We start from the raw sequence: 26468 nt of genomic DNA, 5'->3' as shown, positions 1-26468 counted from the left end.
CTGACCTCAAGATAAGGAGCTACCAGTTCTTATAATGCTCTTTAGAAACAATCATACTAAGAATTTAGACACAGAAGGTGACAACACTTTCTAAACTGGCCGAGGACTGGGTCTTTAAGTACCACTCAAATATATTAATACACGCGTGCCCATGCGATAACGCCACCACTACAATAGCAGGTTACTCACCGTATGAGGAAATGCCGTACGGCTGTCCTGGCTGTGGGTACGTGGCATAGGCTGTAGCTTGTTGCATTCCTGTGGTAAACTGTGTTTGCCCATATGCAGCCATAGTTTGTGAGGAAGGGGTAGGGAGAATATGTGGGTATGGTCTGCTATTTGTCAGAAATGACAGAAAATAGAAAGCCCATGCATTAGATGGAAACATGCAAACCGATTAACAACCACATCACAAATTCCAGCTAAATATTGTATCTTAAAGTAAAACTTTCACACAGAATTGACAAAGCACTGAAATACTTCAGTGTCTCCACTACATGATGCTCAAAATAAATTTGTGTCAATATATTTACATCTCTATGAAATGCACTTTCATTTAAATTAAGATGGAACACGTGGGCACAGACATGACTTTAAATAAATGTCTACTCAGAGAAGTTATTTACTGATTAAGAGAAAATACATCTTACTTGGAAGGGTAAATCTGTGGTGGTGAGAACTGGTGAGTTGGTCGTGGGCTGAAACTACTGCTCCCAATTGCTGGAAAACAAAACAAAACAAAATAATGCACAATAATCCAAGCAAAACACAAAATATATAGAAAGCACTGATACATTTTCAACTATAGGTTGGCCATATGAAATTTCAGATATTTGATCTTTGTGACCTGCAGAGATGGCAATTTCATATGGCTCTACCTAACAGAAAGTTAAACTATAAAGAGGAATGAATAGAAACTGACTAAGGGCTCTAGTTTTAAATGAACTCTTAGAAAACATCATCACAATCTTCGCAAATACCTGCTGGCATGCACAGTGACAATACTTAAAGAGTACAAGGAGTCCTGCCTACTGTTTGGAAAGCCGTGCTGAAAGGGGAGGTATGAAGCTGAATTGCAGGATTGGGTGGGAATGTGAAAGGTCAGCTGGCCTATTGTTTGTGCTCAGCAAGAACACACAAACCTGAGGCTGTATTACCAAGAAACGGGGTCTAATCTTCTCTCAGGTGAGAAGAAACAGGATAGATCCTCATTTGCCTGCATTGATTTAGCAATGGTTTTTAGTAAAAATGCATTCCTATAACTATCTTAAATTTCTCAAGTGGCAAGCTAAGCCTGTTTTTTCCTGTGCTGATCCGGGTGTTCCTTTGCCTTTTAGTTATATGTGATCAACTTCAATGTTCAACTAAAAAAAGGTTTGCCTTTATTTTTTAAAGAGGTATTTAAGCATTCAAGCAGAACTTTTCTTCTTAAGCACGTTTACTTGATTAAATAATGCACTAAAGTCCAAGCAAATGTTCTTGTACTCTAATTTTGAACTAAAGAAGCAAAAACCTATGTTAACAAAGTCCTGAAAATGGCGGTTTCAGCTTCTTTCATTGTAAACAGAGTCAATCTACATATATAGAAATCTACATATATGTGTGTATATATACATACATATATATCCACACATATTTACATTTGTGGGTATACATGTACGTATTTTTTTCCTCCAATTCCCTAATTTCTATCGGGCTAAGATGCATATTCCTTGGGGACAATTATTATAAGATATAATGTTTATTTTATTCTTCTACCAATAATTACTATCTTCGGAGGCTCTATTATTTATTAATTCTATTCTACACTAAAATCCTTTCAGGAGGTTCCATGTACTCAAAGTTTCATATATAGTCTTCCCATTGTCACACTGGTACATTAATGTTTCTCAAATTTTGTTTTCCAGCTTGTGTTTGGGATGACAATGGTAGAATTGGACTAGAGTCTTCAAATCGATGAGTAATCTTTTCCTTGTAAAACAAACAAGGCCTGCCCAGGAACAGTGGCTCTAGATTAGCACCACCCTTGCAAGCTCCCAGACTTGAAACGTCTGGCTGGCCGCTTGGCAGAGACAGCATCTGTACTAAGAGATGGCAAGCCGGCCCAGCCGGTATACCCCATCATCTGGCACATACTGAGCCACTACTCTGTTCCAGGTGCTGTGCTAGATGCTGCAGGTGCGAAGGTACAAAGACTAGTTCTGTCTGATACACGTGGGAAGGGTGACACATAATGGGATGGCCAGTTAAAGACTGCAGTTTATAGAAGAGAGGGATTAGTGAGAGAACCCTTGGACTATGAGCACTACCACTTGCCCAGGTCATCTGCAACTAAAACCTCTTCTGCTCCTCTAAGACAGGAAACAGGCCAAGGGTAACATGGACTTACCCAGCAGAGTTACTGGAGAAATAATCTCTTCCTGGGACAGAGTTCAAAATAATTGGTTAAAAACCAAACAACAAAAAAATGCAATGCTACTTACTGACGGAAGCCACAGAAACTCCATTTACTCTTTCCTAGCTCTATGTCTATGTTTTTTGAATTGTGGGTCATGGCTCATGAAAAGTTCATAAACTCAATAGGTTGTACCCAACAATTTTTTTTCTTTTTTCTTTTTCACAAACAACAGAATAAAAGATGTCAGGGTTATGGGTTACTACACAGAGTACAGGAAGTCCTGTGAGGCTTTGATTTAGAGGATAAGGACAGTATGTGTGTGTGTATATATGATGAAAGACTTAGGAGGCTGCAGAACGTGGGAATTAAGCCTAGGTTCTGGAATCAGAATTGAATTTCAGCTCAGATTCAAATCCCACTTCTTCTATGTGGGCTTAGTCAAGTTATTCCCTCTATGTCTCCATATGTTCTCCTATAAAATGATGGCAGTAATACCACCTACACCTCATAGGACTGTCATGAAGACTGAGATATTTTCCCAGATTCCCACCACCTTTTACTCCATACTTGTCTTTTCCTTCTGTGTTTTCAACTCTGCTCAGTGGGACAGCATCACCCTCTGTCCCACAAAGTACTTCAAGGTTGGATTTTCTGTTTCCATTTTACATATGAGGAACTAAGGGCTGATAGAAGTAAAGTAACATATCTAAGCAAACTGAACCCAGGTCTGCCTAACTTTTCCCACCAAAGCATACTGTCTTCCGGCCCCCTGCATGGAAATTAGAACCTCACAGCCATCTTGTTTTCCCCTCTATTTCATGACTCAGGTGGCTCCCCTCCCCCCAATCCAGAATTGCCTGTTGGTCTGTCCTGCACACTCCATCCATACTCTCAGGATCCCTGTCCTGGTTTAGGTCCTCATAATGATGTCTCACCTGGACTACTGCAACAGTTACAGAGTCACTGTCCCTTTGTCCCACTCAGAGATGGCCACCTGTGCCTTCTGACTCTCAATACTGCCACCACCATGTTCTTTCTGAAATGGAAACTTCTTCATATCCATTCTCTAGCTCACAATCATTCAATAGTGCACATTATCCCTAGGATAAATTCCAAATTCCTTGGCAGAGAATACAAAGAGATTCAAGCTTCAACTCCCTCCTGGGTAGGTTATCTAGGCTCCCAGACTTCAGAACTGCCCATCCATGGCATGTACTTTTATGTCTGATTTGGTTGTTGTTCACACTAGACTCTTCTTCCTTGTAAAGCTCTTCTTTCCTCTGCCTGACAGACATTCCACCATAGAGACTAAGTCATCACTTTCCCTTTAGGATAACATCTTCCTTCTCTGTACTTTCTTGGAACATTGCAATCCTTGGCAATGTAGCACCCCCGACATCGCATTATAACTAGCGTATGTAGTGTATAGATGGTTACTTTCCTCTGCTAACTATGGGCTTCTGGGGCCAGGGAATTCTTATTATCTTATTTCCTCAGCACCTGACAGGGCCTGGCATGTGGTAGAGGCAATCAACACACACTATTTGTTTAAAAAGAATGTGAGAATTAGGTCATAAGCAAAGTAGATGTTTAAAACCACAATAATGTGAAGAATGGTTCAATTATTTTAAGTTTTTTTATAAACATACATAATAAACCTAATTTAGTTCTTTGGCAATATAGACTGGAGTAAGTAGTATCCCTTATGAAATAAATGTGAAGAACCTACAATGCTGTCTTATAACTACTCACCTAGTTAGGTGTGCTTAAAATTACTGAATATGTCAAAGGCCATATAATAAGTCATATCTTTTGGGCTTTCTTTAAATCCAAACCCCTGTGTGGCTCGCACAATCTCCGCGTGGCCTGTAGTCAAAAATCTACCATCTTATACCTCAAGTACCTTTTCTGTAATGGCATGAAACACTTTACACTTTCCAAACAGTAACCCAGGAATTCAGATTAATTTTAATTTCACAGGACCAAAATCACCTAAAACAAAGGGAATGACCCCAGATCATCTATCAAGGTAAATTAAACGGTCATTTTACCCTTAGAAAACTCCAAATTACACATGCCACAGAGCCTTGGGAACATATGGACAACCAATATCTCTTCATCTGTTTCAATTATTCTATTCTATGTCCAACATAGAAAGAATCTCCTCCAATCTTTTTGTAGGAAGGGAGAGGAGAATCAAAAGTGAATAACAATCACCATCTTGGGAGCACTGGGAAGAGCAACAGAACTCTCGAAATTGGCAGGTCCTCAGTTCATTCCTCCCCCAGGCACCTTCATGTCAACACCATTCAGCCAGACAATCAGGTCAAAAGCCTAGAAGTAAGTTTTGACTCTTCTCTTTCCCTCACATCCCACCCACCCTTTTATCATAAGTCCAGCCTGCTTTCCCATCAAAATATACCCCAAACCTCACAGCTTCTCACTTCTCATTTATCACTCTGTTTCAGTCACCAACGTGGCAAACAGAAGATGCACCTCCTGGTTCTTCTGCTGCAGGGGATGAAGCTGAACAAGGGCCGAGCTGTTAAGCTCTGCAATCCATTCATGCCATGCAGGGCGGGGGTGAGGGGACATATTCAAAGGGCTTAACCCCACCGGTGACAATGCACCAGGGATACTAAGGCAGGCCTGTTCCTGGGAGAGCTGGGGCTCCTCTGATGGCCTTGCTGAAATGTCCTTAGACTGCACTCCCACCTAACTTAACCTCCCTTCCTTCCCTCTCTCCTTTCCCTTAACAAAATCCTGGCACAGTTAATCCTGCCTTGGTGGCTCTTCTAGGAAGATGTGAACTAACACAGTCATCTTTCTTCTGAGCCAGGAAAAATGTTGGTCTCCCTGCTTCCATGTGCCCTCACCTCACCCTTCGCCCCATAAAGCACCTTCCATACATCAAACAGTGACCTCTTAAAAACATAAATTAAGTCATGCCACAAACCCCCGACCCTCAACTCCAAGCCCTCCATTATCCTCCTATCACATTTCATTGAACCCAAACTTATTTCTAGCCCTTCACCAAGATCTCTGCTCAGATGCCCTCTCTTCTAAAAGAGACTCCCATTCATTCCTTTACCAAATTCTTTGATCAGCTTTTGTTTTCTTCTTAGCACTTTTAGTTGTCTATTTATGTACACCAGCACTTAACACTTACCCATGTATTATCTGTCTCTCCCAAAGAATGAAAGCTCCATGAGGGCAGAGACCCTGTCTACCACTTCACTGCTGTATTCCCTCTGCCTAGAACATTGCTTGGCATACAGCAGGTGCTCAATAAATAATTGTTGAATGAATGAATCAGACCTAGAAGGGTATACCTTTTATGAACAATTAAATAGAGAAACCATATTTGTTACACAATATTTTTTCTCTTCCAGAAGCATTCCTGCTTCTATTTTCAATTTTCAAATATCACCAGACATAACTAGCATTTTACTTAATAACTTAACAAATTTAGGCTTTGTAGAAATGGCAGAGGCTGCAAAGATATCAAAAACTTTGTTTGCAATCCCTCTTGTTCTTAAAATTTAAATCATTAAAGTATTGCTTTTTGTTGATAAAGAGTAAATGGGCATCACTTTACAATATTTGGAAACCATGATAATCAATGCTGCAATTTTCAGTTCAGCCACATGCCTTGGAAAACCGGCCTCCCCTTTTCTTTCACTCTCCCCACACCAAGATCCCTGAGGGCTTCCCTGGAAGAGTGGGTCACTGTGTCCTCAAGGCTTGCAGGTGCTAGGGCTTCTTGAAAGAGAGGTGGAGATAGCAATCACCAACATCAGAGTGGCTCCATTTCTTCTTTATCCTCACTGTCTATTTTATTAAGACACTAATAATAGGGTGGGAATCTTTAAGTTCCTTTTTTTTTTTCCTCAATATCGTGAAAATGGCCATACTGCCCAAGGTAATTTATAGATTCAATGCCATCCCCATCAAGCTACCAATGACTTTCTTCACAGAATTGGAAAAAACTACTTTAAAGTTCATATGGAACCAAAAAAGAGCCGGCATCGCCAAGTCAATCCTAAGCCAAAAGAACAAAGCTGGAGGCATCACCGCTACCTGACTTCAAACTATACTACAAGGCTACAGTAACCAAAACAGCATGGTACTGGTACCACAACAGAGACATAGATCAATGGATCAGAACAGCGCCCTCAGAAATAATGCCGCATATCTACAACTATCTGATCTTTGACAAACCTGACAAAAACAAGCAATGGGAAAAGGATTCCCTATTTAATAAATGGTGCTGGGAAAACTGGCTAGCCATATGTAGAAAGCTGAAACTGGATCCCTTCCTTACACCTTATACAAAAATTAATTCAAGATGGATTAAAGACTTACAGGTTAGACCTAAAACCATAAAAACCCTAGAAGAAAACTTAGGCAATACCATTCAGGATATAGGTGTGGGCAAGGACTTCATGTCTAAAACACCAAAAGCAATGGCAACAAAAGCCAAAATTGACAAATGGGATCTAATTAAACTAAAGAGCTTCTGCACAGCAAAAGGAACTACCATCAGAGTGAACAGGCAACCTACAAAATGGGAGAAAATTTTTGCAACCCACTCATCTGACAAAGGGCTAATATCCAGAATCTACAATGAACTCAAACAAATTTACAAGAAAAAAACAAACGACCCCATAAAAAAGTGGGCAAAGGACATGAACAAACACTTCTCAAAAGAAGACATTTATGCAGCCAAAAAACACATGAAAAAATGCTCATCATCACTGGCCATCAGAGAAATGCAAATCAAAACCACAATGAGATATCATCTCACACCAGTTAGAATGGCAATCATTAAAAAGTCAGGAAACAACAGGTGCTGGAGAGGATGTGGAGAAATAGGAACACTTTTACACTGTTGGTGGGACTGTAAACTAGTTCAACCATTGTGGAAGTCAGTGTGGCCATTCCTCAGGGATCTAGAACTAGAAATACCATTTGACCCAGCCATCCCATTACTGGGTATATACCCAAAGGACTATAAATCATGCTGCTATAAAGACACATGCACACGTAGGTTTATTGCGGCACTATTCACAATAGCAAAGACTTGGAACTAACCCAAATGTCCAACAACGATAGACTGGATTAAGAAAATGTGGCACATATACACCGTGGAATACTATGCAGCCATAAAAAATGATGATCATGTCCTTTGTAGGGACATGGATGAAACTGGAAACCATCATTCTCAGTAAACTATCACAAGGACAAAAAACCAAATACCGCATGTTCTCACTCATAGTGGGAATTGAACAATGAGAACTCATGGACACAGGAGGGGGAACATCACACTCTGGGGACTGTTGTGGGGTGGGGGGAGGGGGGAGGGACAGCATTAGGAGATATACCTAATGCTAAATGACGAGTTAATGGGTGCAGCACACCAACATGGCACATGGATACATATGTAACAAACCTGCACATTGTGCACATGTACCCTAAAACTTAAAGTATAATAATAATAAAAAAGACACTAATAATAGGGTGGGAATCTTTAAGTTCTTTTTTTTGTTTTGTTTTGTTTTGAGACAGAGTCTCACCCTGTCACCCTGGCTAGAGTGCGATGGCACATCTTGGCTCACTGCAACCTCCACCTCCCGGGTTCAAGCAATTCTCCTGCCTTAGCCTCTTGATTAGCTGGGATTACATGTGCCCGCCACCATGCCTGGCTAATTTTTTGTATTTTTAGTAGAGATGGGGTTTCACCATGTTAGCCAGGATGGTCTTGACCTCCTGACCCCGTGATCTATCTGCCTCGGCCTCCCAAAGTACTGGGATTATATGTGTGAGCCACAGCGCCTGAACAAGTTCATGTGAATTTTTAAGCCATTGTGGAGAAGAAAGTAGGAGTGGTGGCCACAGATGTAAAGGACAGCTTGGAGTTAAAGGCTTAGAAACTTCTTCCTTTTACAAACCCTAAGCCCTGTTCATAGCCATTCCAGTATGTTGATTTTTGTCTCTTTCATCATTTATAAAAGAGAGAGAAAAGAAAATGTAAAACAAGAGAATACCGATTCCAGGGTGCTCTGTGCTTCCTGTGCCTTCACCCAACCCCCTCAGCTCTCCTGATTCTTTCCGCTGTATTCAACACAGAGAACCAAACTATGGAAAACAAGATCCTTTACAGTTTCAGCCTCTCCACCACCTACCCCTTCACCTTCAGCCAAGCCCTTCTCCAAGGCCCTCGCTTCTCCTGTGTATCTTTTCCAAGTTGAGGCTGGTTGGTCTCTCAGATTCCAGATGTCACAAAAACCTGAAAACATATTTTCATTGTTGCTTCTTCCAAACCATTGGTTTTCTACTGTCCCATAAAATCTTTTTTTCTCTGGGGTTGATGACAGATCTTCAACATTTCCATGAATGACCCACATCCTGGACACTGCCTACATTTATCAAAAACTTTAGGATTTGGTGATGTCTCCCTACAAGCCCCAACATCACCCTGGGTTATGCATCCACTGCTTTTCTCAGTCTGTCTAGGCCTCAACCCTGGCCTTCTACTTCAGTCATCAAGCTCAAGACCACACCCTGGCCCCTTTTCCCCACTCCATGGTCTCAAGCCATAATCACATTGATCAATGCATTAATTTCCTTAGCAAACATTTACTGAGCATCTCCTATATGCTTGATACCATGAAGACCACCAGGACTGTAACTGAATAATACAAACAGAATCTCTGTTCTCATAGGGCTACAGTTTAGCAAGAAGACAGAGACTGAGAATTAATCCCATAAGTAGTGATGAAAGGTGCAGAACTAACTACAGAGGCATGTGGTGAAGGCCTCACTGAGTTTAAGTAAGGAATATCATTTCTGTCTAGAATTTTCATTCCTTTGTTCTCATTTCATGTGTTCTCCAACCTCATCAAGAGATGAAGAACCCCTGACATCCCTATCTTTTCTCACGGTATTAGCCCCTACCTTCTTCTTTCTACCTGCCTTGAATACACGAAAAATTATTTTAAACCATTCCTTTACTGATACTCTCCATTTTCTTAATTTCATATTCTCTCATGCTCTACCTGGCAAACCCTTGACCCTCGATCAAGCCCAGCATCTTTTTATGTGGTCTCCTAAGCCCTTGTAGAGAAATATCACTCTACCATACAGGCCCATGTTCGTTAGCTCCAGCCTTGTTCAACCTTCAGCTCTACTGTCCAACCTCTTCTCTGTTTCTAGGCAGCCTCAGACTTCCCCAGCATCCACTACATCAATTTCAGTCTTCTCCAACTCTTCAGGCCCACATGCCTATCGATACTCTTATTTTGAGTCACTCTGGAGGAAAAAGTAGAAGCCATCATTCATTCATTCATGTTTTCTTTAATTCAAATACGTGGCACATATTCGGCAAATATATGAGTGCCTAATATGTGGCAGGTACTGTTTTAGATGTCAGGGACATAGAAGTGAACCAAACGAGACAGAATCCCTGCCAACACAAGCTTATGTTTTGGTGGGGTGAGAGTCCAACACTAAACATAATGCACAAGAAAATGACAGCATTTGCAAAAAGCTCATAATTACTGGCGGGAAAGAGTGGGGAGGAACCCGGCCTGGTAGAACAGAAGTAGAACAAGAGAGCTGCACTGAGTCAAGTGGTCAGGGTGGGCCTCGATGAGGTGAGATTTGAACACAGACGAAGTTAGGGAGAGTAAGGCAGCTATACAGCGAAGGGACTGCCAGCAAAAAAGGCACTATGTGGGGAGCACGTCTACCACGTGGGAGGAAGAGCAGTAAGCAAGGGGGGCAGGAAACAAGGTCAGACAGTCTCTGAGGCAGACGATGATAGGGCTTGTGGCCTTTTTAAGGATTTGGCTTTTACCCACAGAGATGAATGGGAGCCGTTGGAGGGTCTGAACTGAAGAATCGGATAGGAACTCCCTCAACATACTGCCACCTTGTCCACTTCAAATTCATCTGCACCACTTCGTCTTGCATCTTCCCCAATGTTTCAGTGGAAAACTTATTCCTTTTCTAGCTTGATCTGCTTCTGTTTTGGATTTGTGCTATTGCTGTCCCATCAGGGGCTTTCCTCTATCAATTATCCCTGTACTTGCTCATACCTCTAACCTCTGCCTCTGTTGAGTTTGTGTCAGCAGTATGAAACCACCCTGACCTCCTAAATGCCATCCCTCTCTCTAATGAATTTCCTTTCCTTCCCTTCTTTTTAGCACTATGTACTTGAAAGACATTTTTCTTTTCCTCATCTTCACTCCCCCACATTATTCATGAAATCATCCATTCATTCAATAAACTTTAGGAGCACATACTATCTGCTAAGGGCTATGCTGGAGACACAGAAGTTCGTCCTGTAGTCCATCAGGGACAAGGATAAAGTTCACCCATCTACTGAAACTGCTACAGGCTAACCCGTTGATGCTTGTAATTTTTTTATTTTAAATTTTGACATAATTTGAAACTTGCAGAAAAGTTGCAAGAACAGCACAAAAACTTCCCAGATATCCTTCAGCCAAATTCTCCAACATGTTATTAGCTTTATCCTTGATTTCTTGTGTGTGTGTGTGTGTGTGTGTGTGTGTGTGTGTGTGTGTGTGTGTGGTGTGTGTGTGTGTGTGTGTGTGTGTGTGTGTGTGTGTGTGTGTGTGAATGCATACACATATATACCTCACATTCTGTTGGAGTTTTGTGTATGATGTCTTTTTACTTATAAATATTTCTGGCCGGGTGCGGTGGCTCACACCTGTAATCCCAGCACTTTGGGGGGCCGAGGTAAGTGGATTACGAGGTCAAGAGATTGACATCATCCTGGCCAACATGGTGAAACCCCATCTCTACTAAAAATTCAAAAATTATCTGGGCATGGTGGCACATGCCTGTAGTCCCAGCTACTCAGGAGGCTGAAGCAGGAGAATCACTTGAACCCAGGAGGCAGAGGTTGCAATGAGCCAAGATCACACCACAGCACTCCAGCCTGGGCAACAGAGTGAGACTCTGTCTCTAAATAAATACACACACACACACACACACACACACACACACACACACACATATATACACATATATATTTCTATGTGTATTTCTTAAAAACAAAGAATTCTTTTACCACAGTACAGTTATCAAAATCAGGAAAAACAGTGATAGTGTGCAATACTATTTTCCATAGATATTTTCAAAAAGATTATCTCTTTGTAGCACGTGATTTTTAACTTGGACTTTAAAAGTATTACTTTTTAAAAGTATAAATGTTTTATATATATATATTTATATATACATATAAATGTAAAAATTTTGAAAATAAGACAAAAGCAGAAGGAATAATATTCAAATTATATTCCACCATCCAGAGAGAATCACTGTTAATTTTTAGACCTATATACACAGGCCCATATATGTACATACAGATGCCTTTTTAAGAAAGCAAAACTGTGATTATACTGAAAATATGACACTTCCATAACTTGCTTTTCCTCTTAATATAGTTAACATTTTCTCAAGACACGTTTTAAAAATAATTCTCTAGAGCTGTGTACAGATCCACATTGTTGACAGTGTTTCCTTAGAATTCTTCCCTGTGTTTGCTTCCGGTTCAACACTCTTGCTTTTTTGTTTTGTTTTTTTGTTTTGAGACAGAGTCTCAATCTGCTGCCCAGGCTGAAGTGCAGTGGTGCAATCACAGCTCACTGCAACCTTGAACTCCTGGGCTCAAGTGATCTTCCAGTCTCAGCCTCCTTAGTAGCTGGGATCACAGGCACATGCCACCATACCCAGCTAATTTTTAAAAAATTATTTTTTGTAGAGACAGATCTCCCTATGTTGTCCAGGCTGGCCTCCAACTCCTGGGCTCAAATGATTCTCCTGCCTCTGCATCCCAAAGTGCTAGGATTACACGTGTGAACCACCATGCCTGGCCAAAACTGTTGCTTTATCCCGATTTACCTGTTTTCATTTGATCCTCTGCCCATGTCATATATATTAACTTTCCGTGAGTTCTGTCTTCAAACTTGTTTAGCCCACTAGCTTTAGCTCCCTGTACACTTTAAATTTCCCATGCCAAATCTCCCCTGAGCTCCAAACCCTAATATACTTGGCATCTGCAGGTAGATGCTGCCTCACGGTCAACATGCCCAAAACTGAGGTTCCTGTCTTCCTTTGTCAACCATGCTCCTCTTGCATTTCCTGGCTCTTAACTTCTTTCTCTGCCTCACTTACCCCTATACCCATTGGTGACTGATGACTATAAATTCTACTTCATAAATGAAATGCACCAAATCCATCACCTTCCCATACCCATTGCCAGTGTTTTATTTCAGGTCCTCAATATTTCTTGCTCAAATTAATACAAAAAAAATCTCTCACTGATTTTTCCACTTCAGCTCACCTGCCCCTAATTCATCCTGCCATGGTGGCCATAATTCTGTCCTATGAATATGATCATGCGACCCCCTTCCTTTGATGCCTCGCATTGCACACAGCAGAAAACACAAATTCCATGAAGCTCACACAAGCCTCTTTAGACTCTGGCCCCTGCCTCCCTCTGCAACATGCCCTTGCTCACACTGTACACACACCAGGAACCCTGAACCATTAACAGTTCCTCAAAGATCCACGCCCTCTGTGCTGCTGTCTCCTTTCACGGAGTGTCCATTTGTCCAGCATCTCTCTCCCAGTGCTTTTTTCCTACTCATTTTTTAAGACTGAGTATCTACTCCATGACACCTTCCCTGATCACCCCACCCCAACCTGGTCTCCACTAGGTCCCTTCCTGGGTGTTCTTTGGGCTCTCTGGGCTTCCCTCTGCATTATCAAACTGTACTGTGATGTTCTGTTCATTTGTTCATCCCACGAAGCCCTGCACCAGGACCATTTTCATACACCTATGAAGTCAGCATGGCACCAACCACATTGCCAGGTAAAAGTCAAATTCTAATAAATGTTTTAGGAAAGAACAAATGGATATTACACCCTTTGTTATATTTTATTGCTTTCACCTGGTATCATTAGTATCGAAGTGGTGTGTTTGCATTTCATTTTGTATTTATAATTTCTTTTTGTTGTGGTATGTATTAAAGAAATGATCCAGAGAGCTTGATTAAATCAATCACAACTTCATGGAATTATAGCATTTCCAACAGAGAGGTGCTAAAATTACAGCAGGCAATATAAAAAAAGTCAAAATTCTAAGAATTACCTCTGATATAAATAATTTTAAATGAAATACTCCAAACTGGGCTGGGTGACTTGGCAAATATATAATCACATTCTCACAACCACCTTATGATCACAGTCGCTTTCTTGTCAGTAATTTCATTATGACACTTGTGAAACTTGGATATTTTGTTTATTGGAGGCAGGTTTTATTATTGTGAGAGAGATTAAAAACTAACCGAAGAACTTAATGCTGCTTTACAGAGTCTATTTAATTTAGATCCATAGTTGATATGACAGTTATTTAGCAAGATGGCTTGGCGAGTCTGCTTAGAAGTGTAAAACACCAAATTTTGCCTAACCAAATTTGAAGACCTGGAAAAATAATACATCTAAGAGAGAATGGGGGAGGAGTTACCAGCATAGTAAATATAATTAGTAGAAGAAAGGAGAACAAAACCCTTTTCACCCCATTTATTAGATACCAATATTTCAGCAACCACTTCTTCACAATGAATAAAAACAGAATTGGTAATATGCGACTCTGAGCAAAGCTATTTTATATGTATATATACATAAGTACATATATACCCACATATATACACATATACATGCATACATATATAGACACAGGGACATTACATGAATAAACTAGAAAAAATGCTTGGTGTGGATGTGAAAATCTAATATTTATTCCTTACCTGAACCTGAGAAATTGTCTAAAGACCCGTCTGCTGTCGTTGAAGTTGTTTCACTGCTGCTCATTGGCTCTGTTTTAACTACAAAAATAAACAACATACATCGATATTGAATTAATAGTTATTTGTAAAGACATGGAAGAGAAGATATAACATTCAGAGTAATGACAAGAAAATCATTTCAAAAAACATTTTCCCTAACTAACATAAATCATAAGCATAAATAGACTCCTTTTAAAAAACATTCACATATTAAGTTCTTTCCCCTTAGGAAACAATCTATTGTCACAAGTTACCCTTTAAAAGCAGCACTTTAAAAGTAATTAAATTCATCATTGCTTTACATATTTACTGAATTACTTACTGATAAATAAATTATCTCTCAAAATCTACATGATGTGATATAAAATCATTTCCTGGGGTTGTGGAAAAATCTGTTACTTGGTCAGAGCCAAAAGGATAGAACAGAAAGATGTGGGGAAGTAGGAAGTAAGTGGGTGTCGCCAGCAGCAGGTCTTCCTGATGCTCAAGGGCAGTGTCCCCCCTACCACACACACACACCTTCTGGGTTCTCCAGCATGGCTAAAAAACCGAGGGCTCGATTTAATGCGCCATCATTACCACCCAGCCATATCTGACTGCCAGTTCATCGATATTTCACATATGCTTCGTACCAAAAACATACTGAATCTAAATGAAGCAGAAACAAAGTTTTCTATTTCAAAACAGTATTGATAGCAGACAGTTTGTGAAATACATACATGATCTTTGGTCAAGTCCCTTTGTGCTGTGAGATAACTTTTAGATTTATGCTATAGATTCTCTAAAGCAATCCACTCCCCTGATATGGTGACTGTTATTGTTCCCCTACCAAACAGACAAGCCAACAACTTCAGCACATCTGCCTTTGTTCTCTCTAGTTTTACATTTTTTTTTTAATGAAGAAGTAGCATCGCTGTTTTCCTTAGAAACTACTGGTGAAGTGCCATCATCAGAATTTGCCTACCCTGCTTTGTGGAAGGTATTCATTTCTTAGTAACAGATTTTCAGAAAGAATGCAGTAATATTTTAAGGGATAGCTAAAAATCATTAACATGCTTCCTAAAACAAAGGCTCCCACGAGAGAATATTTGGGGAGGCCTCTCTTATAAAGCAAATTCATTTTGAAATGGGAAAAGAGGATGGAGAAAATGCAGCTTTTCCTTCTCTCAACATCACCAATCTGTTATAAACACCAGGGAAAAGACAAATTCACATAACTCCTGGATCTTCAAATATTCTCCTAATGCATAATGAGTAGTTTAAAAATAAGCATTATAAATAGATGCATCAGATAGTCACTTTTTAAACAAATAATTATTCAGATGGCTTCTAAACAAGCTTCGGAAAACAACAACAACAGTGAAACTAATGGAAACCACTCTGCTGGATTGTTTTCATGTAGACCAAACAATGGTGTAACTAAAGTTGTAACTGAAGTTTTCACTTTTCTGCCAGTTGTTTTGGGTTTAGAAGTCTTTGTTGATGCTAAAAATTCTGACATAAGCCTGTATTTCCCTTCTCTCTCCATGACACCAGACAACCTAATGATTTTGCTTTTCATCACCGTTAAACTGCCATCATTTCAGGAGAAGCAGTATTCCACTGCTAGCACACAGCTTCTGTTTCTTACTTAGCTGTCCACCTCATGCCTTACTTCCTTAAAAAAACACACACACAAAAACCTAATATAATGCCCCATACACACATAAAGCAATCGTTCTATTTCACTCTCTGCCAGACAGATCACCGCTAAGATTCTGAAGTCAGAATCAAATACAACATACTAAGCAAAAGATTAGAATTAGGTGCCATGGAAACAGGTCCTGTAAAGTGCCTACTATGTGTCAGTTATTTATAGACATTATAATTCATCCTTTTAAACAACTCTACAAATAGTTCTCAGAATAGACAAACTCCCTAGTCAGTATTGTCTTCTTGTTTCCCATGCACACATTAAAACCAAAGGGGTTAGGAAGTCACCCAAAGACCCACAGTAAGGGGCAGAAATAAGATTTAATTTGGGATGTTTTTGGCTCCAAGGCCCATGACTAAAGCTTGAAGAAATGGTAATAAGTGGGACTTCCCAATAGTACAAGCTACTCCACAACAAGGCTGCTGGGGCACAGTGCCACACACTGGGGTTAAAGTGGAAAGCGAAGTCCCTGCCCTCCTATGGTCTTAGGGCTCCTAGCCTAGTGAACTTGCTGGAAATTCTCACGTAGAAATTTCATGCCCAACTGTCAGGAAAAGATGTGAAGAAAAAATTGTTCCACTGCGTGAGATGTCAATCAAGATTACTTCCAAGTCTTTGTCAAATCTAAGGGCTATGATTCAACAGATTCTGTAGATGCAACTACTTTGTGAAAGCTTGACTACACCAAAACCACTCCTATTTCTGTACCCCTAAAATTGACGCCAGCTATTCTCCATATGATTAGCTTAATCGAATGTAGCCTTCACTCCCAAGAGGCACATTCAATTATACTTGAAATCCATTAAAACTAGGCAAAAAGATTAGAAAGGAAAGGAAGAGGATACTTTTCTTTTAGGCCCCAATAACACTGCTTTTCACCATTGTTCAAACATACGCATCTATACACTAAGGAATAAAGACTCCCTTTTCCCAACGAACCCAGTTTTTTAAAAGGCTCACTGTTGAAGAGAAGAGGATGTACATAAAATAACCACCAGGATATTCATGATTTTATCAGGTACTGTAATTGAATACTTTGATCACCAGGGACCTGATGCTAAAGACTGGTGATTTATTGTAATGTAAAATAGTTTCTGAATGAAAGCCAAAGAAACAGAGACTACTTCTGGCTTTATTGTAGCCAAACATACATCCACCAGAGAGTTAAAGAGACAAGAATGATCTCTGGCCACCAAAATTTTATCCATCCCATTCCCACTAGCACCACCACGTTTATAAATACACTGTAGATGATGTAATACAGCATCTCTCCAACGCTTTGAATTTAAATACACTGAGTTTTCTTGGTCTTAGAGGTTTAAGGTACTGTAACATCTGAGAACAACTATCCCATCTAAGCCACCTATCTAAAAAGAAAAAACTATGAATGATCTGTTCACCTCTAAATAACTAGGATTAGTTTATCTCCACCATACTATTCATTATGTGACTCCAGTCTATTAGAAAACAGCAACTTTTGTTCTCTTTTGCCCCCACACGAGTCTCTTTTTCTACCATTCTAAGTTTCCAGTCTTCCTTCTGATCCTTAAAAATCTATTCATCCTTTACAAATATTCAAAAATTCCCTTTTATCCCTTAAATCTCCCTGTTCCTCCAACTCCTTCACTTGGCCATGCACTCCAGGCCTGAGCAATGCTAGGCAACTTGCTACTCTCTAGATATGAAATGATCTTCCCTCCACCAATGCCACTGAGTTTTGGTCTTGATGTCAGAGAATCCAGTTACCTGCTATAAGACTTTCTAAAAGTGATTTAATCTTCTTGATCTTAATTATCTCCATATACAAATGTTTTAAAATTATATCTATATTACAGGAATAAGAATTCATAAAAATGTACATAAAGTACCTGATATAAAGTAGGAGCTAAAACTATATTCATCATCATCATTAAAAGTAGCAGTAGCAATATTCTCTGTTGGGCTGAATGCCTTCCTCCTTTCTCCTAGGGAGTAATACTAGGAACAATATACAACAGTTAAAAGCACCAGCTTTGGAACTATCAGTTGAATTTCAATCTAGCTTTGCATCTAACAGCATCAATCTGGAAGTTGGTCAACTTCTGTATGCCTCAGCTTCCTCATCTGTAAGTGTGGGTGAATACTCAGGTGAGAATAAAAAAAGATAAATGCTTCTAAATCATTCCACACTGTGCTAGGTCCAGGGCCCATGCTTTTATAGTCACTCTATCACTACAGTGTCTCTTTATGACAAATCAAAATCTTTCTTAAGATACAGATAACTGGGTCCAAATGTATCATGAACTTCACATTAAAGTTAAGCTTCCCCTTTAAAAGAAAGTTAGAAGAATCCGAAGTGAAGGGATGTGTCCAAGATCAGCCACGAGGCCACACTTCAAGAGAGCCAAGATTAAATCAAGGTAACTTGGAAATAACTCAAGAAGGCAGGACCAAATTGTGATTATATGAAGAAAACTTATGTTTTGGTCATTAAAAGGCAGTGTATACTTTCTGAAGAAACAGGCTAATAGAAGGAGAATGGTTTACATGACAATTGTGATCAATAATTCCAGGAGAAAATGTGGCCATCTTTTTCTGGCATTTTTTAGGGGAGGCTGGCCCATAAAAATGAGAAAACCATCTTCCTTCATCATAAGTTTCAGTGTGGATCTATCAGACCATTGGAGCTCGGTGACATTAGCTATCAAGATCATGCCACTAACCCATCATACCATGATTCCATGCTTATCAAGCAACTTCTGGTTATACCTTGAAGGTTCCAGTCATACAGAAGACTTCTGCATCTGCAGGAGATGACAGACCATTCAGAAGAAACAAATATTTCGTCCATTTGATTAGTTATATTTTTCACCATAAATTAAGTGGGCTGTTTTAATAAAGCAAGGTCACCCACAAAGGACAGTACTGCCTGCTGGACTAGGAGCCAGCCTGTATGTTACAAATAATTCATGCCGCAACACACAGGGAAGGCAGCAGCCTTGGTGAGCTGCAGGCCCTCCCCAGCAGCACTTAAGCTCATCTCACAACTTTTCTCAAACTGTTACAGTAAGCACAGCTTGTCTTTGCTTGGCACAAACTCAATCTTCCTTTTAGTTTTGTTTCCTACTATATTATGCAGGGACTTCAAAAACTCAGTTTACCATCCCTCTCCCACTCTTTATGATTCCTACATCTCTTCTACTTCAACAAGACTTACCTTCATTCCATATTGGTTATTACAATGTTCAGCTGCACCCATGCCTGGAATTGCATTACCTCCTTGAAATATCACCTTTTACCTCATTCATTCACTTAGTTGCTATTACTTCTCATCAGAACAAGCCATCTTTCCAAATCCCTATCTGTTCTCCCACTCCTGCTTCACAGCCTCCCTTGCCTCGCCTGAAACCCAGAGCCAGTCACGCCTAGCTCCCATCCTAGGATGCTGTGTGGTCTCATTTCTCCTAGCATCTTTTTTTGCCAAATTTTAATCTCAGGATGGGCAATCTCTCATTGTTCACTGTTCTGCTGCTGTTCCAGATGGATGAGTATAGCAGAACAGGTGCCATACATGCTGGCCAAGTCCGCTTAATTGCATTCTGTCTTTATTCTTTTGAGTCACCCTGTTGCTTGCCAGACCCCCTTTTCCATCTCTTGACAACTGTCTGAAACAGTTTCCACTGAGTTTTTTCCATGTTCCTTAAGCTCCAGAGACATACCTCATCCTTCACCATCTTTGGCCCTTCCACACCAACTATTTCCCTTCCACACCAACTATTTTCTAAAGAATGTTGATGCTGCATTAAATCCTTCGTCTTCCTGCAACATTTCCCAGTTTTCCATGGATTAATTTCAATGAAAGTTTCCTTTCCTTGAGCAAGGTTTAACCTATTTTACCAAGGAGACTTTCCCAATTGCCCAGTTCAAACTCTTCTTAATCCTAACTTGCCTCAATTGTATAGAATGAGCCTTATTCTTTGACATTTTTTTTTTATCATTGTTCAATATAACATAGCAATAGTTCTCTTCTCCCCCATGTATTTCTTTTTCTCCAGGTTTTCTTCCTTTGACTACTCTGTGGTTCTAAAATTCCACTTCCTTCTTGTCTGCATTTTCTCTCACAATCATTTCTGTCCTGGCCACACTCTATAAGTTCCACCACTCTAACATTTTACAAGTGTCTCTTTCTAATTTCACAGCCACTATCCTAATTACCTTCTGCCTCTTCTCTTATGAAAGTTAGCAAATAGGACTTTCAGCCTCTACTCTCCCTGCTTTGGAAACAAATATTTATCTTTTCATAATTTAGATGTGCGTGAGTCACTCCTGGCTCTGGGGTCTTCAGCAGGTTCTCTACTTTCTTCTGAATTAAGTTCCCAATCTCTAATCATGTATTTAAGGCCCCCCATACTCTGACACAGAACTTTTCTTATTTTCTTTGCTTTACTTTTCATTTTATTTCTTTCATACACTTTTTATTTGCATAACAAATAGTAATTTGCAAGAATACAAGAGTACTGAAAAATACACAATCTCATCTAATTGTCCCAACTTTCCTGTGTGGCACTATTATCCCCATTTATAGATAAACAGCCATATATCCATACATTGGACATCATTTAAACCAACTGGCCTCCTAAGACGTTTAATGCTTCCTCGAATCTACAGCTTTGTGGTACCCTTCCCTCCGACATTGAATATTCTACAAATTTTACACGTGACTAAATCCCACAGTTTCTTCAAGGTTCAACTGAAATCCCACCTGTTTCCTTAGGTTTTCTCTGATCTAGTACTCAGGGGTGGTTTCTTATTCTTTGAACTATGTCTGTGTTTGTGACTCCTTTAGAATATATGTCCTCTTCTACCTCATTTTATATTGGCAAGTCTTATGCATTTCAATATATAATAAACTGCTTCATGACCTAAAAAGATCCTCTAAGACCAAAAAAACTCAGCTACATTTTTTTTTGTAGTTTACGTGATTGTATCTCTACAGGACTTAGCCCAATGTTTGGCTTGCAGTTGGAACTCAGTATTTATTGAGGGAATGGATAAAGATAAATTGACTTAAAAAACAGGTTACAACTGACTTCATACTACTAGGCACATTGCACAGGACAATTCAAAACACTGTTTATGCTAAAAACAAGGTGACAGTTCATTCCGCCCAAATCATTACTCAGTCTACTGATATGCAGGCTTTGCAAAGTGTCTCATTTACAGGACACGTGTCAGTTATGTTATTTTGAAAAGTGTACTATTTGGAGAAGACACATTAGCATAAACTGTCAATTACTGAAATTTTTGTATGTTTAGAGAGGATCCCGCCTGAATCAGTAAAAAGAAAGGTAAATAAATTACCATAAATTTGTAATAATTCATGGGACATGACCCACAAAGGCAAATGTTGGGTATTGCTGCAAATAAGCCTTAACAGGACCCTTTATAAAGCAACACAATTATGCTGCAGAGGATTGCAAAAGCAAAACCATGTAATGTTATGTTACGGGTTGGATTCAATGACAGTATCACTCACAGATTTAATGAGTCTCTTTCTCAAACCATGAAGCAGAAATAGAAATGTGTTTTCAGAAACTGTGTCAAATGATTTAAAAAGGGGCAGCGAGGGACATGTGAAGAGAATAAAATTGTTGCATAAAATATGAAAGTGGAAAAAAGCAACATTGCTAAATTTATATAGTTGACATCTCACTCTAAATGCATGATTGATTCAATACTACAAGTACCCATTTGATTATTTCTGCTTCATCTAAAAGTACATATATCCATGAACTAAATGTGTTTTCTTTAGTTAATTCCCATTTAGAAAACAAGACATTCCTTTATGTTTGGATTGGCTATATAGCATATGATCATTATCTCTCCAAAAAGTAAAGTTAAGGTCATCTTCTTTATCTTAAAGGAGGGCAGGAAAAAACATTAGCTCTTCAATGGTACACCTGGTACAATCTTATGAAAACCAAATAAACACATCCAGACTAAACTTGAATTTAAGAGCATACATGGCCAAAAAGGAACATTAGTCTATTTCAAAACCTGCTATTCATGGAAAGTACAGCATATATCAATAGCAGCATGTGCAATTACTTACGGGGTGACCTAGACTAATTTAAATTTTTTGTAAAAGAAATAATATATGGTAAATCACAACTGCTCCTTTGTAACGTCTTTTACAACTCCATGTTCCTTTTTGTTTTGCAACTCATTCTTCCACACTAGCTCAGTTTCCTAACACATGCAATCTGAGAAGATTACATGAGCCTCCATACTAATGCTCATCTCTCCCCCAATCCAATCTATCCTTGCAACTGCTGCCAGATTAACACCTAAAACACTTCCACCGTATCAGCCCCTTGTTCAGAATATTCAGTGGCTTCTCTACCGCCTCCAGGATGAAGTCCAAATTCCTTAGCTTACTATTCGGGGTCCTCCACAGTTTGGCTCCAACTGATCCTTCCAACCTTATCTACTATCAATTCCTTCTTCAGCTAAACTGGTCTCCTCACAGTCTCCCAAACTATCCTACCTTTGTTTGTATTGTTTCTTCATTTAGAATGCATTCCATCTCTTCTCCACCTATTCAAATTCTACCCATTTCCCAATACTCAGCTCAGATTCCATCTCCTCCTTGAAGCTGGGCCAGACCTTAGCAAGCTGAAGAGCTCTTTCTTCTGTACTCTGAGAGCACTTTTGTTCAGATCCATGGCTTCTAACCTTCTTGAGAATGAAGCCCTCTAACACCAAAACATTTCAGAACCCAAAGTGTATGACAAAAACCTACTGTGATTTTGTAGATAAAAAATGTGTATTTTAATAAACATAACAGAATGTCCATATGTGAAAGAGTTAAATATATATGTGGCCTGTTAATTTCCTCACCCTACAGACAAACCTTCTGAATTTGTGGACCTTTGGTACTTGCCCTCCAACTACTGAGGAAGTGTAAGCCACAGGCTGAAAATCCTAGTCTCCATAATTTATTTGGTATATTACCTTTTAGTTTTTCTAAATGTTTAAAAAGTCTTAGCTTCCTTAACCAGCCTGTGAGCTCCTTAAGACAGGTGTCATAGTCATCATAAAAGAGAGAGATAAATATCTAAATTAAATATTTTGTTTGAAAATCACAGAATTGCAATTCAGAACATATACAGAGAGCAGGATGGTCTTCAGTATGTCCTAAGAACCAAGAGAAGGAGGTTTTATTAGAAAGAGAAATGTTACATTTTGTTTTGAAAAGCTCATTGGCACTAGAGAAGCTTTGGGAGGCTGCCAACCTCTGACTGGTGACTGGTGGCAGTAGGTAAAATTCGTCATGGAGTCATGGCAGGTTGTCTCACTAGTTACTAGGTAAATTGGTTTGAAGGTTACAGCAGGCCATTTCAGCAGCTGGGCTTGAAGAAAATTCAGCTCTTGGAACTGGTGCTATATTCCCCAAGTGCTTTCTCCCCCTACTCCTTCAACTGATTTAGTTGGTGCTATGGTTTGAGTACTTATTCCCTCCAAAACAAATTTTGAAACTTAATCCCCAATGTGTCAGTATTGAAAGGTGGGAACTTTAAAAGGTAATTGGATCACAAGTGTTCCACCCTCATGAATGTATTAATCCATTCGTGGAATAATGGGTTCACGGATTAATGGTTTATCAGGAGAGGGAAACTGGTGTGTTCATGGATTAATGGTTTATCAGGAGAGGGAAAATGGTTTATCAGGAGAAGAGGAAGAGGAACTTGAACTAGCATGTTAGCATGCTCCATGGCCTCCCCATGTGACACTCTGTGCCACCTTGGAACTCTATAGAGAGTCCCCACTAGCAAGAAGGCCCTCACCAGATACAGGCCCTTGACCTTGGACTTAGCCTTCATAACTGTAAGAAATAAATTTCTTTTCTTTATAAATTATCTTGTTTCAAGTATTCTGTTATAAGCAACAGAAAATAAACTAGCACAGTTGGATATAACTAAAATGGCCCAACTGGCATAAATCAACTTTCACACAAGGGCAGTACCATATACCTCTTCATATTTCTTCTAGAATCTGGCAGAGTTTATTTGTATACAGTAAAAACTAAATAAATATTAGATTCGTTTTTTCTCCAATATTACGCTATAAAATTTATCATACATTCAGGAAAGTTGGAAGAATTACACAGTGAACACCTATAAACCTATCACCTGGGCTCTACAATTAGCGTGTTACTATATTTACTTTCCTGTGTCCATCCTTCAAAAAACCATCTTATGTTTATTTTAAAGTAAGTTGCAGATATAATACACTTCCCCTAAACACTTCAGCATTCATATCATTAACTAGAGTCCATATTTATTTTTGACTCTTTTTAAAGTAAAATTTTTATATAATTAAATGTACAAATCTTAAATGTGTCATTCGATGACTTTCAACAGATACATATTATATTCAGAAAGCAAAGTGAGATTGAAATATTTTTAGCTTATTATAATAATGGCAGCATGGCACAACAGTATGAAAAGATTGTACCAATAAAAAAAATGCAGACAGCAATACAACGTTCTCAGTTTATGACACAGGCAATATTAAAGTAGACTTTTAGAATGGAGGAGTAATAATTTTAAATGTAGTTTATAATTATTGAGCACTATGTACTATATGCCATACATTGTGCTAAGCACTTCACAAGCAATAGGTTGTTTGCTCCTCATGGCAACTTTATATTTATTATTATTGTGTAATTTCATAGATGAGGAAACTGCAGCTTCAAATGTTAAATAAATAGTCCATGATCACACAGTTTCACGTTTCTTTAATTGCCATATCTTTTGTAAATCAGCCAAAAAGCCCAGTGTTTTCTGAATATGGTTTTATCATCCTTAATCATTCCTTTGATATAGATTTGGACAATCAGTGAATGGCACAGCAATAAGAAGGTCTAAGAATACCAGGGCACTGAATAAAAGTATATCAGTGTATGTTGCAAATTAGCGGGTGGTAAAATAAACTAGTGCATGAAGATTGGAAGCAGATGAGCTGGCTCAGACTCACAACCTCAATCATATCAATGTGGGAAAATGGCTTAGTTGCCTAAAAGGCAATCAATCTACTAAATGTACATCTCAGATCATATGTTTTCCCATCCTTCACCAACTCACAGGAGCACCCAGACATAAACCCTACCCACACTGAGTATTAATGGAACAAGTAATGACTAAGTACCTCAAGTACTCCAAATACCTGCAAAGGCCGTGCTTGATATGCAGGATCCAAAAGGAGGAGAATATATCCTTTCCTCACCTGGACACAGTACAGTAGCCAGGCCCAGAAGATATGTTTCTTTTTTAAAATAAAACATTATTTAATAATAGCTGTTATGTTTTGAGCATGTAGTAGATATCAGTAACTGCACTTAGTATTTTGGATAGACTAACTGTCATAGCACCTATGATGAAGCGGCAATGCCATTCTACAGCAAAGAAGGCAGAGGCTCAGAAGTAACACATAATAATAGCCAGTGGACATTAAGCATTTTCTAGGAGGCAGATTCTGTTCTAAGCACTTTACCAACTCATCTAACAGTTGTAGCAACACTACAGGCATGTAGTATTATCATCTTCATTTTACAGACCAGGAAGCAGAGGCATAGAGCAGTTAAGTAAGTATTCATCATCACGCTTGGTAACTAGTACGTGGCAGAGCTTCAAACAGAGGCAGGCAGGCTTCAGGACTCTTTCTTGGCTCCCTGCTCTGTTCTCAAAATGCTTATGTTAGTTGCTGTGAATAAACAGCAGAATTGTGATTGTGTTTTTTTAGTTTAGGTAAGTCTGACTACAAAACAGCTCTCACAAGCATGCAATTCTTCCTGTATTTCTAATATTACTCATTTTCCACATTACTGTCTTTAAGGCAAGTATCAGATTTGTTCAGAAAAAGATAATAATATGTAAATAAGTGCATGATTTCAGATAAAATGCCTTCATTTCTTCTCACCTGGGGTCCCTTCTTAGTGCCCACTACCCCTTGAATACAGTTTCAAAATACTCCCTAAGTGCATTTCTAAAACACAAACCCAATCATATCACTTTCCAACTCACAAGCCTTCTGCTCCCACAGCTCCTGTACAGTTGAATCCAAATTCTTGAACTTCATATCTGGAGCCCTTCATCATCATCTTTGGTGTCTAAACCCCATCTCTGTGCATGCTCCTCATCTTACACACACACACACACAAACACACACACACGCGTGCACATGTGCACACGCAAACACACACACACTCACTCTTCTGCCATTCGGAATGTCTTCATCACAGCTATAAAGCTCAAGCTCTCTCTCTCTTCCTGGCATGGCACTCAATATTCTCCTATCTCTTCTTCAGGACTCAGGTTAAGCATCACCAGCGTGCGTCCCCACAATCCACAATCACTTCAGTCATGATTAGATGTCCTCCTCCTCTGCAGAATATAGTCCTTATCTTAAAGTATGGTGGTAAATCACATTTAATAGTGAACTTCTCTTTGGCCAG

General features: G+C 39.3%; 1 protein-coding gene across 16 annotated transcripts in view; it reads right to left on the bottom strand.

Moving 5' to 3' along the window:
- The window catches only part of EYA1 (EYA transcriptional coactivator and phosphatase 1), a 329028-nt gene that overhangs the window by 123598 nt on the left and 178962 nt on the right, over positions 1-26468 (bottom strand). For 11 of the 16 annotated variants that reach the window (XR_009214881.1, XM_058444189.1, XM_058444185.1 and 8 more), the window contains 3 exons: positions 14242-14319; positions 651-720; positions 190-335 (listed from right to left, as the gene is read on the bottom strand). Coding sequence is in view for 15 of the 16 variants with exons in the window: in XM_058444189.1 (XP_058300172.1) it covers positions 190-335; positions 651-720; positions 14242-14319 (294 nt within the window). In the remaining variant the exon portion in view is untranslated. Of the gene's footprint in view, positions 1-189; positions 336-650; positions 721-9456; positions 9699-14241; positions 14320-26468 lie in introns of those variants that run through there. The other 5 variants (XM_058444182.1, XM_058444184.1, XM_032759586.2 and 2 more) reach the window with 2 other exon arrangements.

The sequence above is a fragment of the Hylobates moloch genome, unplaced genomic scaffold (assembly GCF_009828535.3).
Source record: "Hylobates moloch isolate HMO894 unplaced genomic scaffold, HMol_V3 SCAFFOLD_9, whole genome shotgun sequence".
Taxonomy (NCBI): domain Eukaryota; kingdom Metazoa; phylum Chordata; class Mammalia; order Primates; family Hylobatidae; genus Hylobates; species Hylobates moloch.
Note: the sequence above shows the minus strand (reverse complement) of the source record. Positions and strands in the feature narration are given on the sequence as shown.